Here is a 15239-nt window from a genome sequence, read left to right as displayed (position 1 = left end):
ACTATATACAGGAAGACATTGTCTCAATACTTCGTATGTTTGTTTACAATTATTCCATTACAGACCACTCCCAGTCAGGAGCAGTTATTGTCAGCCATCTTGTCATTGTATACTGAGTACCTGATGATTAGTGGGGATCACCAGACTACTACACCGGATCATGTGATCTCAATATTACATATTATACTAGGTTAGTTTTGTACTCTTTATAAGCACTACTGGAATTGAAGATACATAGGAGGTAGGAGCAGACCACGTGTACTATGAAGTACTAACAAAATATTTTATTAAATATAGTCATACTACGAGTTGAAAGTAATGTATTGTACAAAATGATCATAATTGATTACTGTTACTGTTGACTATCGTGACTGCCACACATCATCATTACTGTAAGAATTAATTACTCCATACAAGGGCGGATCCAGGGGGGGGGGGGCTGAAGCCCCCCCTTCATATTTAGGCTTTACCTGATCAATATAATGAAATTTTGTCTTAGCATAATTATATGATCACTAATAATACAAATACTCATAAAACCACCTTATAAACATCTTTCCAAGGTATTCTAAGTGGATTTATGCTAAAGTTTATGCAATAAGGACCTGGATCAGCATTAGAGTTGTACAAGATCGAGATACTCTAATAGAGCAGTCAGCTAATTACTCTAATAGAACATTCACTGGAAACATGTAGTTGATTCTGTTATGGAATTTCTCCAAATCTGCCTGCACCTATACATACAATGAAGTGCATTGGTCTGTTTAAAGCGATTATATGTATGGCAATACTTAATTCAGGTACACAATTTCCATTGAAAATGCTCTCAGATTCAATCTTGTATTGTTAAAATTTCAAAATTTTCCACTTTCAACATTATTATTCTAACATGCACCTATTCAGTGTTGTGCAATTGTGAGAGGGGTGCATCATGTACTTGGTTGTCTGTACCTACCAAACTTTTCCATTAGCAAAATGCTTCAGAGAGCCATACCTACAATCTAAAGGCAGTATATAAAATATCTACAGGCAGAGAATATTATGAATTTTATGTGGAAATGTCTCAAAATTGCAGTATTTTAGCATCTATTTTTCAAAATTTTCCTGGGGGGGCATGCTCCCAGACCCCCCTAGTTCCAGCATGCTTTGCATGCTGGGAAGTGTGCCTCACACATCTCTATACCCAAGAGATTAGTACCTTGAGTTAGCCCCCCCCCCCCCTTTTATAAATCCTAGATCCGCCCCTGCCATAACGGCAGCGTTTTTTCCCTATATTATTACAATTTTGTGTGGGTAAGATCAAAGGGAAAAGTGTACTTTAAATTTCATAAAGTACACTTTAGGGCAAACAGTGCTTTATTGACCACAAAGAGTGCTTTATTCGTACATTATAGAACTTTGCGTGGGCGAGATCAAAGGAAAAAGTGTACTTTAAATTTCATAAGGTACACTTTCAGCCGGCCAACTGCTTCATCGACCGCAAAGAGTGCTTTATTGAACGAATAAAGCACTCTTTGTGGGCAATAAAGCACAGTTTCCCACGTGCCTTAGTGTAGGCTAATGGCCTACGGGGCTCTCGCCAGTACGACTAATCACCCAAGCCGGTGAAGGCTGATAGCCTCGCCGCGCTGAGTGATCAATCACCCCAGCCAATACGAGTTCCACCACTGGATTGCTTTTATAGACATACCTAAATGCTTTGATGATGGGTGGGAGAAGGTAACGTTGCTGTTACGTTTGTTAATGTAAACGGACAAGTCCTGAGATATCACGGAAATACTTCACCATGTGACTCACAATAGAATCGATTGTGGGTTGCGAGCAAAACCTGCCAAAAGACGCGATGAACGTCTACTATGCCAAACTATGGTGAAATACGCGTGAGTTACTTTGTTAAACTAGTTTGTGTGCATTCAGGCTGCTAATAGTTCGTGCAACGCTTGTTAATTACGAGTCCTAGTGTATGGTGAAGCTACACGACTAGAAAGTTCCATAAATCATTTAAAGCATAGCCTTGCTTGTACTATATGAAAAATAAAGCACTCGGCCACGCCTTGTACTTTATTTTTCATATAGCACTTGCGGCAATGCTTTAACATTTATGTAAATCACACCATTGCAAACTAAGTAGAACTAAAATATGTATTGAGCCTGTACATGCTCCTTACTCTACATTTTGTACAGAGACTATTTGGCTCATGTTAAGTGTCCTACAGACCTTTAGCATTTGTGCTGTAAAGCCTTAATAAGTAAATAAAAATATAAAATATCTTCAGTACTTGTGTAATATCATTACATGTATGCTTGGGCTTGTCTTGTTCAACATGCAAATTTTTATAGAAAAAAATTATTAGAAGTTGCCAACTGCTGTTACATGATACAAAACTAGTGTTGCACCGATAATCGGTTGAATAATCGGTAACAGCCAATAGCTAATTTTACAAATATCGATAATGAAGCAGAAATAATTACCCGATTAACTGAAACCCATAATCAATCAGTAAAGACGGCAATGAACGTGTGACAGTGAACACAGTGGTATTCTGTTGTAACTGTGTTATAACTGTTTAGGCTTGCTTGTCTGTGAAAAGTATTGTTGCAAGGCTATAGCAGGCTGTGTATATTTATTGGCCACCCATGTAATTAGTCAATTCCCTTTGCAAAGGGTCTGGAATACACTCTTGGCTTAGCTGTTTATAACTATTTGGCTTTTGAGGCTAGTGGAAAAGCTGTAGCAGACCTTGTAGACTCTGCCGCCCGCACAATTAATTACTACAATGCAATGTACACACAAACTTTAGGTGACGTCCTGAAGACTATTGGTTATAATATCGGCATATCGCTTACAAGAATGAGGAAATAGTCGGTATCGGTAAATGTGATAATATGTATATCAGTGTAACACTATACAAAACATGTCAGTATAGTAGAACAGATCAACAGAACATTGAAAGTTAAGAACATGATATTTTGTGTATTCCAATTATTTAGTATGTGTACAAGTAGTACTGTATGATAGTGTAGTTGATGTTTCAAATGTGATGTTGATCTTCTGATATTGTAGGACACTCGTGTACATTATTTGAATGTGGTACTACAAATTTCACCTGATAAACTACCTCAGTGTTCTCTACCAGTATTGTTATTACTTTACAGGTGAGGGTACCATGTGTGTACGTGCATGCGTGCGTGCTTGTGTGTGTGTGTGCTTGTGTGTGTGTGTGTGTGTGTGTGTGGGTGCGTGCGTGCGTGCGTATGTGTGTGTGGATGTGTGTGTGTGTGTGGATGTGTGTGTGTGTGGATGTGTGTGTGTGTGTGTGTGTGTGTGTGTGTGTGTGTGTGTGTGTGTGTGTGTGTGTGTGTGTGTGTGTGTGTGTGTGTGTGTGTGTGTGTGTGTGTGTGTGTGTGTGTGTGTGTGTGTGTGGGGATGTGTGTGTGTGAGGGTGCGTGCGTGCGTGCGTGCGTGTGAGTGTGTGGGTGCGTGCGTGCGTGTGTGGGTGCGTGCGTGCGTGAGTGCATGCGTGTGTGTGTACGTGTTTGTGCTCATGTGTGTATTAACAACAAGTATTAAAGTTTTGTTGTATCTATGTGTACCTTTTTGTGTGCAATGTACAATGTGCTCACAACAATCATGTATCTGTTAATAGATCACTTGTTACAACACATGATATGTAATTGTATTATTGACCAGTGTAATCATGTTGCAATCATCTTCCTCCATGTCCACAGGTATGTAATAGACAAGACATCAGTTCTCCAGATGGATTATCATTGTTATGTCAAGTAAGAACATTTCAGTGTATGTTCTATTAGAGTGTTTTATTGCTACAGGTACTTGTGTTGTTGTATTATGTGTAACAGACTTCACACACAAACTGGAGTTGGTGACTTTAAGGTGTGACTGGTGTTATCATTGTATAGTGATACATGTCAGTTAACAGGTTGATAAACTATTACCTGCTCCTAAAGGATTTGTACACTGGCTACACAACACACACCCGAGGTGACGTGTGTTCTCTTGCTGCATGTATTTGTATAACTTGATGTATTTATACAAAATTGTATGTATTTCTATTTATAATTACACACATACAGGTTGATAAGAAATTAAACTTAAAGCAGTCATCTTCAGATGGTGATGTTACCATAGTGATGTTATATAACACTACAGGGAACATTATTGAGGAACTATTGGATGTGAGTATACACTATTAAATTTTACAGTCATGGTTCAGTGGTCTGCTTTGCTGGCTGCTTTATCTGAGCCCAGTGGTAAACTGTACAAACAATCTGATGCCTTGATGGAACTCTGGCCAACCAGGGAATGATTGTGTTTGGTTGTACAGCTCAGTGGTGTTGTGTAAAGATCTGTACTGTGAATTTCCTTCCACCATTTTGTTACTACACATCACACAAGTACACATAACACAAGATATTGACATAACTAGTGATCAGACTTTGAGTTTGTAGCTAAATGAATGTTTCATATTGCAGTACTCTGTGTTGTAAACACTTCTATTGAATCATTAGATTTATTGTTAGACAACAAAGGAAGCTCCACAACAACAAAAGAGTTATCTATTTGTGTGGCAGTTGGTTAGTGTTGTAGTTATTATTACTGTACCCACAAACATGAGGAACATGTACCACCACAAATACAATTTTATCATGTGACCACAATTGACCTTTTAACAAGTGATGTCATCACTAATTGTTTCTACTCTACAGTCACTACAAGTTATTGGTGATCATGATGTAGTGGACACAACAGACACAACTGATTATCCTGTGATTGTTCCATCATCCACTGATAGTGCTGATCAGGTGTGGCTGTAGTGGGATAGTGAAGGACATGGCCTTATAGTGTATCATACAGTATGGTAGTACTGTATATTAGGGATCATGGAGGCTTGCACTTTCTCGCCAAACAAAATTGACCAGAAACCAGCTACCTCACAATACCTTCATTGTGCATGGTTAGGTATAACCTAGTGCAAAAGTGCCTTTAGTAGGACCTGTTGTTACAATTTTGAAAAAGATTTATTTGGTGGCATTTTCTACTCACTGACTAATTACCTAACTGCCTGAGTGACCGATGCCTTCAGAGAAGCGTAACTTGATAACAGCTAAGGCTAAGGGCTTAATTTTTTTCATTGTTTGACATTGTTTCAACCTGACAGGTGTTCTTTAGCATACCACAACACATACAATACATGCTTTGTGGATTTACCTGTGTACTTTGTGTCCCATTTATCATTGCTGACAGTCAATTCACAATAGCGTGATGTGATGGCTTCCCTATGTTTGTAACAGGAATTGTCCGAGTTTTCCACTGTGACTGGACTGATTGCAGAGGTCTTTCTCCTATCCTTCTTCATTTGTAACACTGTATAATGGCTGAACATAGCTGAAAATGAAGTGTAATGACCACTTCACTATTTCAGTATGGGGTACACATATTCAGTTAAGAACAATTAGCCTGGCACCATTCTTTCTTCTAATCTGGCATTTGTGAGTGCACCATTCATTTAATGTTACAAAACAGGTAACAAAAATTTTGTTCAATTAGAGATCACACAAATACAAGTAGTGAAACAATAAGGGAGGTTGCCTACACTGATGGGTACTACATACTGGTACTCAAATTGTGGACTGAGAATTGTATTTCTTTAAGCAACTTTTATCCAATACAAGGTATACCACACCAGTATCAATGTGTACTATTTCATTCCTCCATGTTGCATCCTCCTTGATGTGTTCAAATTTAAAAGGAAGACATCTTTTGCTTCATTGTTTATAGTATTGCACAGAGACTATGACCATATTAGGTGTGTTAATTTGAGACCCAGTGATTATTTGAAATTGTGGCATTTTTCTGTTGTAATGCTCTCTAATCTGAAATGATTAGGGTGGGAGCAGCCATAACACAGTATGTCAGATTGTACTATGATGTTACATAAAACGTACTGTATCATTGACTTATCAGCTACTATCCTTGCCAAGTGTTCTTTGTGAGAGCTGATGTACTTTATTTATATCATGTTCTATTGAATTTGTAAATTGGCTATTTATTGATGTGGTTACTATCAGGTCACTAGTTTAATGTTATTGTGTAGGAGGAGGTATAAATCCTTAACCGTTCATCGGATTTGCACCAAATTTGATACTAGAATTTGCCTTTGGACTGCCTTTCTGTGTGCCAAATTTCAAGGCAATCGGAGTACACGTTTGCATTTAATAGCAATTTTTGCAAATGTGCAAAACAAAGGGAAAAAAAAAAACGAAGGAAAAAAACCGAAATTTTGGCTGCTCGTAAGTCGGAAATGGCTTGAGCGATTTCCTTCAAATTTGGAATGTGGACTCCCCTAGCTGGCGGGCAACTCTGCAGCAAATTTTGTTCCAGTCGGATAAGATATGACCGAGATACAAAGGTGTGAAAATGATGTTTTCTTTCTTCCTGTCAATATATCCACAGTGTGGCGCGCTGGCTGCTTGGTCCGCACGACACACTATCGTGTGTCTTGATCCTGAGTCAGTATTTGGTGTGTGTCACTATTTCATTGCTAGACACAAAAGGTACTGTACATATACATGTAATCGTAAAATGTTACATGTATGAGACTGATTACTTGTCCAATAATCTGATCCTTTTCATCATCAGCAAACAGAGCAGGTACCATACCACTAGTCAACATGTTGTTGATAAGTTCTAGGAATCCTACAAGTGATAGAAGTGAACTGCACAAACCAGCCAGGTTTATACTGTGTACCTTCTTGAACAACATGACCATCAGTAAATAGGAACACCATCTACAGAACAAAACATGTAACTCCTCATTTGTAATGTAATCTCTAACTGCTGAACACACATGTTGTTGAGCAGTGAGAGCAATGCCGAGCACAACAATGATAGTTCAGTAACCAAGAAAGTACAATTACCACTTCGGACATAGAGGAAGGAAACTGAGAAGAAAGCAGCTACAGCACCTGTGATAGATTGTATAGCCTTAATCATAGTCGTTTTATTGCTCTGGACAGTGAGTTCTCCTGAATGTGAAAAGACTGCAAAGGAGTAATTCCTGCAAATACTCGGGCGAATTCAAACTGGGCTATGAAAATTTTAAGGAATTGGCATCAAATCGATCAGCGACTATACCTAATGATTCTGTACCACCTGAGTTACTAGAAAGTCAAGATCCTGAGCTACTGTGCAAGTGATTATGCTGATATGTAATGGAGACGCGGAGGACTGATGGATCACAATATGTAAGAGATGCCTGTTGTATAGTCTGAGTGTAATCTGGTGTAATAATTACGTCTACTGTTCAATCAAAAATTCTAATAATACGAAGATCTCTGTAGTACAGTCTGATTGCTCTCGTGGTCAGAATCCTGTTGAAGAGAATTAAGCCTGTTGTTACATATGATGTACGTCTGCTGCCAGCCTAGTAGTGGTATTACACAGCCAAACCTCTGGAACATTTAGCAACTGTACTATCAATCTTTGTTTTAAATAGACAGCTAGTGATTGTACCTTCACGATTTTTGCAGGTTTTGTACTGTACCCTGTTGTTGATTTAGGAAAGAAAAGGTCTTTTTGTACTCTTGGTTTAGAAAAACGAATGGTATCATAGCTTACTACATATTGCGGGTACAATTATTTACTGTTTGGGGCTATGGTGTAGGCTGTACTGTATTATATAGATCAAAGGGAAATACAGCACTCTTGGGTAGATACAGCACTGTTAGAAAATACAGCACACCTTTGGCCTTTGAAAAATGTACAATATGGAAATATAAGTAGCTGCAGTTTTCACTTTCATCTTTTCACCTATAGTTCAATAAAGGTGCATAAGGTGCAATCCTATGACCTGAAACTGAACCCCTGATGTTGGCAGACAAACGGGTAACAAATTGTAGTTGTGTTTGTTATGGCTGAGACGTAGGTGTTGCTTCTCATCTGCCATCACGTGCTTTAGAGATTTTGATTTTGAGCATTCTGTTGTGTAATAATACTGTACCCGATAAACTGTTGGCACTTCATGGACTTTAGCTAGAGAAAGAGTGTATTAGCCTAGCTTTTTCATAGTGTATTAGCCTAGCTTTTCCATAGTGTATTAGCCTAGCTTTTCCATAGTGTATTAGCCTAGCTTTTCCATAGTGGCAAAACCAAAAAAAAAGCAAACTATTATCACCGGAGTCAAGAGACACCTGATTCTATCTACAATATGTATAATGATAATAAATAATATAATATATATATACATATAATATAATATATTATATATAATATAATATATTTTCTAGTATCTCCCTTGTTTCCTTACTTTTTTTTCTATGATCCCTAATCAAACTTAAATTTTCTAATTTTCCTTAAACTTGTTTGCTTACTTTTTTTGTAATGACTGGTGAACCCACATATGCAGCATCAAAAGAAAGGATGGCACCTGAATTAATGTTTTTGTCTGAACGTGTGCCCCAGCTATCAAAAACTGCTTCGAAAGTGCAGTGGCCATTACGCTTCACTTTCAGCTATGTTCAGCCCATTACACAGTGTTACAAACAAAGACAGTGTTAGAATCATCTCTGCAATCAGTCCATTCACCATGGAAAATATGGACGATTCCCGTTTACAAACGTACTGTAGGGAAGCCATGCATTGTGCTACCACGAATCAACACCTTCGGCTGTCAGCAAAAAAGAAATGGGACACAAAGGAGGACAAAGGTAAGTCCATGATGCATGCATTGTACGTACAGGGGGTGTACTGCGGTACACCAAAAGGCATGTCTCGGGACGAAGTGATGTCAAACAGTGAACAAATTTAGCCCATAGCCTTAGCCGTTATGGAGTTACGCTTGGCATCAGGCAGGCAGGCAGGCAGTTAGTCAGTAGAAAATTCCATTGAATATATATACATATTTTAAAATTTCGTATATTGGAAGCCTTTAGGATCATACTGAAGGCACTTTTGGGGCTTGGTTATATCTAACCAATACTGTCAAGGTGGCAGGATGGAGTTGTGGAGCTGGTTTTTGGGTGAATTTTTTGGCTAGGAAAATCCAAATCTCCGTGATCCCTAATATACAATAAAGAACCAAAAAATCCATCATTATGTCGGGTTTTTGTAGATCTATCCTATATATCAAGCCCCTTGCATCACTTAGATGTCGAGTTTGAACACTTATTCTAAACATGCTTTTACATAATTTACTGTGATAATTGTGATCTGGGTGATAATATGATTCCTGACTGTTCAGGCTATATGTTATAGGTAGAATTATATTTATTCTCACCTGTGTAGCTGTAGTTATGTACATATTGGATACATTACAGACATGTCTGGTGACAGCAGTAGATATTCAACAAGTAAGACATTATATACAACAGTAACTAGTAATAATTAAAACAAAGCAAGAAAGTTTCCCAAGGGACTTCTCTCTTATATGGTTGAAAGCTGTATTTGTAGGTCAGTTTTTGAACACAGTATAACCTATGCCAAGAGTAAATAATGAAAAACATGTATCTAGTATATGATTTAATCCACATGTAGTAATGTCTATCCTTGTTATTTTAATTTGCATTGTGTGATATTCTTTCTGTCATCCTTAAAGAATCCCCACAAATTTTTTAGCCATATATGGGCATGATACAGGATAAAGACTTGTGCTATGTGTACAAAGGAAAACATTTGGCATTTGTTAAAAAAATTTTAGTTGGTCTAGTCCCTGAAGTGTATGGCTAAAACCTGAACAAGTATACTTCAGGTAGTCCATGTAATTGTGGGATCAACTTTCAGCCTGGTCACAACTTAAAAAATAACCCCTGGGAATCCCCCTCAAAATAATTAAGTGTCTCTTTACAGAACTCAACAACCGAACTCTAACAAAGTATTTTGAGAGAGTTGCTGACTGGAAGACATTGGCAGACATTGGCAGCTTTTCTACTCAACGATGACGATGGATCTAAAACACATCAAATTGAGAAGAGTAATCATTATGATGTGGAAGACTGTCACGGTGCAATGATTAGAGAATACTTGAAATCTGGTAATGTATCCTGGGAGACGGTGCTGCTTGAGGAGTGCTGGATATAAGAACCTAGCCAATGACATAGAAAAAGAAGTGTCTTAATATAGCAAAACTATTACAATTTTTCTATGCATTTTCAGAATCTTTTAGCTAGTTTTTATGCATGCATTTTGTAACATGAAAATTTATATATTTTGTTTCTTGTATAAGTTGTATTCTTATTTATTTTTTACAAGCATAAAGTACAAGATCACGTGGGGTTGGACTCTAAATAACGCGCATCGATCAGGATTGGAGCTGTTCACGCGTAAAACGAAACAGAGAGATCAGGATGGCAAAGAAGTTAGCGAGACGGTTTATTGTTGTTTTCGGCAAGCAGTTAGTTCAAGGTAAGGACATACGCTTGGTAGAGGCGTATAAATTAAATAGTCCCGGGCTACTCTAGATTCTTCATTACCATCACCAGTTGAGGATGACGACCTACAGCGAGTGTTTAGGGCTAGCCTGGAAGAACTGCAGGAGGGGAAGCTAAAGAACGAACTAACCACTAACTTTGCTGTGTATTTCAAGCAGCTTCAACGGTAATTGAAATCAGTGTAATTGTGTGTTAATATAATTGTACTAACTCAATTTGGCCAATAGATGGTGAACATGCATCTTGCTTGCATTTGGCACCAATAATGTGTTGAGGTATCTGCCGTGGGAGTTGCCATCAGAAGGCTTTTTTGATGTGAGCCCCACCCATGGTGCCCAAGTTTCCTCTTCGTATCATCACTTTGAATAGTATACATAAACAATGAAAATGCAAACAACATATTAAAAGATGTTGAAATGAGCTTGTTTACACCACTTTGCTTTTTGGTACATATGGGTCATGTTGCTAATAGGTTTTTAAAATACTTGCCTTGTTGGTATCCAGTAAACAAGGAAAGTCTTACAAGTGTGACAGCCTGTGGGATTAGCTTTGAGATGTGTGATAGTGTGCCTGAAAAGAGTCAGATCTTGTGGGAATTTCTGTTAGTGATGTATGGCACTTGACTTTACTATAGCTGGTGCCTTCTCTGTGATGGGTGATTTGATCATATTTGATTTGGACAGCATTTTTTACTTTTACACCAGGTAGATTCAACGAAGTCTCTTCTTTACAGATTTCACATGTGTGTCAGTGTTTCACTCAGCTATCATACTTGTCTCATGATGTGTTACTAGGAACTTCTTGTGATAGATGAACATGTGAGCACATATTTGCTTATAGGCATTGCAAAGATTTGGAATTCTCCAGTGTGGGAAGGACATCAACAGCAAGAGGGAAATTAAGCTAAAACTGACTGTCACTATAGTGACCAAAGCCACGGATGTGAAGCTCAGTATTGGTATACTATAGCTAGTCTAGCTGTACATGGTTTACAAGAAAACTATACTACTGTAATATATACTGTTCACCTTGCAGCCTTTTCACACGATTATAGCTGCACAACAAAAATGCTATCTACAGCAAGTGGATATCATAAGAAATGTATACCTACCTTGAAAACAGCACTTAGAATTATCAAACAGTACGGTAGCACTGTTTAAGTAGGGATCGCCCCAAAAATTTCACGCGGGACCAAAAATTCCACCTCAAAAAATCCTAGTTAGAGCACACTCATCAACGAGATTTAATAATGCTAATGAAAGCTAATTTAGAGCACAAGTATCACTATACATCCCCATGACTCGAATAGATTTGGTCAAGCTTGTTATCATAATTTTCAAGCAGAGAAAGTGGACTTGGTTACAGTGTATGTAGTGATTTTTCACCTTAGGTTCTGTTACTTGCAGCAAATACAGCTAAGGAAAAATGGTTTACAGAAGTGGCTTAATACATGATGTGTACGTGTTGTTGCTGCATATTGCTGCGAGGTAAACAGTAAAGCTCAAGCTATAGACTAGCTATACCAGTACCTGTTGTATATGTATAGTTCAGGTCTTAGTCACAAATGACGATTTTTAGCTTGATTTCCCTCTTGTTGATGTCTCTCATAGTTGCTATACTCATAGTTGAACTGGGTGTGTGTGCGTGCGTGTGTGTGTGATCTGTAATCTGTTGATCTGGGATCCAGAGACCCCATTTTTAAAGTGAATGGTCAATGTATTGTCCATTGTTATTTTGCACACCGCAGTCAGGTGGCAATAACTCTTTGCTATTCAGATATTTACTTTATGTGGGTACATATTCATGGAGTATTGTGTGTGTGTTTCTTCTTTAGTGTCTTATCTAAAAAGATAGTGAGAGAGAAGGTCATTCCACCATTAGTAGACAGAAGACCACTACTGATTATAGGACAGTTAGACCAGCGACTAGCAGAGATCAGAACTTGTCAGGATCCTACCCATCAGTGTTAGTGACCTGTATACTAGTCTGTCTGTATACTGCTCTGTATATTATTCTTCAGTGGCGAGTGCCCCTTATCTGGTACTAAGATGTGCTCAGATATTCAAAAGTCCATTCATTTATATACAGAGCCTGTTGTGTTACTCTAAAAGAATGCTCACAATACTCTAATTGAGCAGTTATTTTGGATGATTGAGTGTTCAAATAATTACAGTATTCGAGGGAGTGTTGTAATGTGTTTTAGTGTCAAATGATTGGCAAAAAACACTTCTTTAATTGTCCACTACATCATACAGTCCTATATCTTGTGCAACTAAGTATCATACAGTACGATAGTACTGTATAGTAGGGACCACAAAGGAGTAGGTGTGGCCCATGAAAATAATATCACCCAAAAGCCAACCTTACTATTCCCAGATGACGATGAGGTAGTACTGGTTAGGTGAAACTAAGCCCAAACAAGTCTTCAGATCAACCTGAAATGTTTCCAACAAGTTACTACGGAATTTTTCAAAATGTTTATTTAATGGAATTTTCTACTGACTAACTGTCTGATGCCTGAAGACAAGCGCAACTTGATGACGGCTAAGGCTATGGGCTTGATTTTTCACTGTTTGATGTTGCTTCGGCCTGAGAGGTGTCTTGGCATACCACAATACGTACAATGCATTCTTCATGGACTTACCAGTGTTCTTCTTTGTGTCCCATTCATCTTTGTTGACAGCGAAAGGTGTTGATTTGGCAGTAGTGCATAATGACTTCCCTTCTCTTCATAATGGAAATCATCTGTATTTTTCATAGTGGCTACTTTGATTGCAGAGGTACTTTTCGAACAGCTCTTGATTCGTAATGCTGTGAAATGAGTCGAACTTAGCTGACAACAAAGCGTAATAGATACTTCACTTTCAGGCAATAATTGGTAGCTGGGGCATGCGACGCCAGTACTTTTGATGCAGTACGCATGGGTTCACCAGTCATAATAATTTTAATTTACAAAAATTTAACAAACAAGTGCACAAATAATTGGAATTTTTAAGTGGAGTAGGGACCATAGCACATCAATAAAAGTACTGAAACAAGCTGGAGTAATACACGATATTTATAATCACAGTAAAACAATAAGAAGTGTTATATCCCTACTGTGCTCAAGATAATAATGGAAATGCACAGTAGGGATATAACACTTCTTATTGTTTTACTGTGATTTAATATCATGCGCTACTCCAACTTGTTTCAGTACTTTTTATCAATGTGCTATGGTCCCTACTCTAGGTGAAATTTCAAAAACAGATTTGTGTACTTATACCCAAACAAAGTTTGTGGTCACTGTTATATTTGAATGTCCTCAACAAAGGTGACAATGAGTTGTATGACCCAAAGATATAGGACAGGTATTGCCAATTGTTATCTCTTCTATGTGACAACTTTGCTGGACTATATAGAATATACTTGTGTTGCATAAACATGACCTGTACCAGTTTTAGTATTGTGTTTGTTGGTGTTGATTTAGCAGTCGTTAAATTATAATATAACTTATACTAATGGGTCCCTAATAAAAAAGTGCAACAGTTTTGAGGATTGAACCCAGGATGCTTTACGTCAGGTTATAGTTCTACATTACATCACTATTAGCTACCCACTCCCTCTTACAAATGTGAGCCATCAAAAGACATGTATATTAGCTAACTGTATCACCTGGTGAAAAAGAAATCAAAGCTGAGCCCAACTACTAACTTAAGGTTTGCTTGTTAAGCATAGTGATGACTTTGTTTGTATGAAGGTAAGTTTATGACTCGCCTCAAACTCACCAAAACCAAACTTAATGTCATAACTAGTGTGTTTGATTCTAGAATTATGATGGATGATTGCTGTACAACAGTTAAATGAATAAATATTTGTATGGCTGTGTCGTACTGGTAGCCACTCCGTGTAGCATTATGTAATGTCTAGAGGTATACCGATATGAGTTTTTGACATGTACCGATATCCGATATTGATGCCACCAGAAGAAGCCGATAACCGATAGCCGATCCGATATTTGCATTATAGTTAAAAGTGTACATTTACCTACCCTACAACAACATGTGCATGCTATACTCTGCCTGTGGTGGTATACAGCTTGGGTTTCTATTGTGCAATCCAGACAATTAAGCACTCACAAACATTTTTATGTATACTCCCATGAAGCCTTAAACGGATATTTCTGCATTACTCTATATTCTAATAGCTTGTGAGAAAGCTGGTACAGCAAGTTTCCTTGGTTATCCTGTGACCCTTCTTTTATTGCAAGGCACTTTATAGCTGCTTCATTTGTAAAGACTGTGATAAGCTTTTCAGCAACAAACACTAGATTCGCGTGTATTTATATGGCTTCTCGTAGTGTAGCGTTTGTTTCAGAGAGAACAATAAGCCACTGGCACTAAACAGCCACATGGATAACGTAGAAAACCAATGCATAATCCGTTTATGTACAAACTATTGCTACTGTCTAAAAATCGGTAGCGATATCGGTCCTCCTACTGTTCTGTACCGATACCGATATTGGTAAAAAAATGCCATATCAATGGCCGATATTTTAGCCGATCCGATTATCGGTACACCTCTAGTAATGTCTATACTGTTACTTCTACAGATATTCAGTTATTATTGACCAGTCACACAACAAATGTTAACTGGAAACAGAACATCTTACAACACTGGCTGGGCCACTGGAATATGGTAGGTCGTGTGTATAGTGTTTGTCTATACTGTACATGCCTAACTGTAGTGATACTTCACCATCATATCCTCTATATGTGTTTTCCACTATCACCACTTCAAGGCTTCCAGAACAT

General features: G+C 37.9%; 1 protein-coding gene across 4 annotated transcripts in view; it reads left to right on the top strand.

Annotated features, from left to right (window-relative positions):
• The window catches only part of LOC136245993 (uncharacterized), a 40237-nt gene that overhangs the window by 6319 nt on the left and 18679 nt on the right, over positions 1–15239 (top strand). For 3 of the 4 annotated variants that reach the window (XM_066037445.1, XM_066037446.1, XM_066037444.1), the window contains exons 1-4: positions 10282–10420; positions 10477–10612; positions 12281–12411; positions 15038–15123. In XM_066037445.1, coding sequence (XP_065893517.1) covers positions 10363–10420; positions 10477–10612; positions 12281–12411; positions 15038–15123 — 411 coding nt within the window. In that variant the 5' untranslated portion in view covers positions 10282–10362. Of the gene's footprint in view, positions 1–10281; positions 10421–10476; positions 10613–12280; positions 12412–15037; positions 15124–15239 lie in introns of those variants that run through there. The other variant, XM_066037447.1, reaches the window with a different exon arrangement.

Source organism: Dysidea avara, chromosome 15 (assembly GCF_963678975.1).
Source record: "Dysidea avara chromosome 15, odDysAvar1.4, whole genome shotgun sequence".
Taxonomy (NCBI): Eukaryota; Metazoa; Porifera; class Demospongiae; order Dictyoceratida; family Dysideidae; genus Dysidea; species Dysidea avara.
Note: the sequence above shows the minus strand (reverse complement) of the source record. Positions and strands in the feature narration are given on the sequence as shown.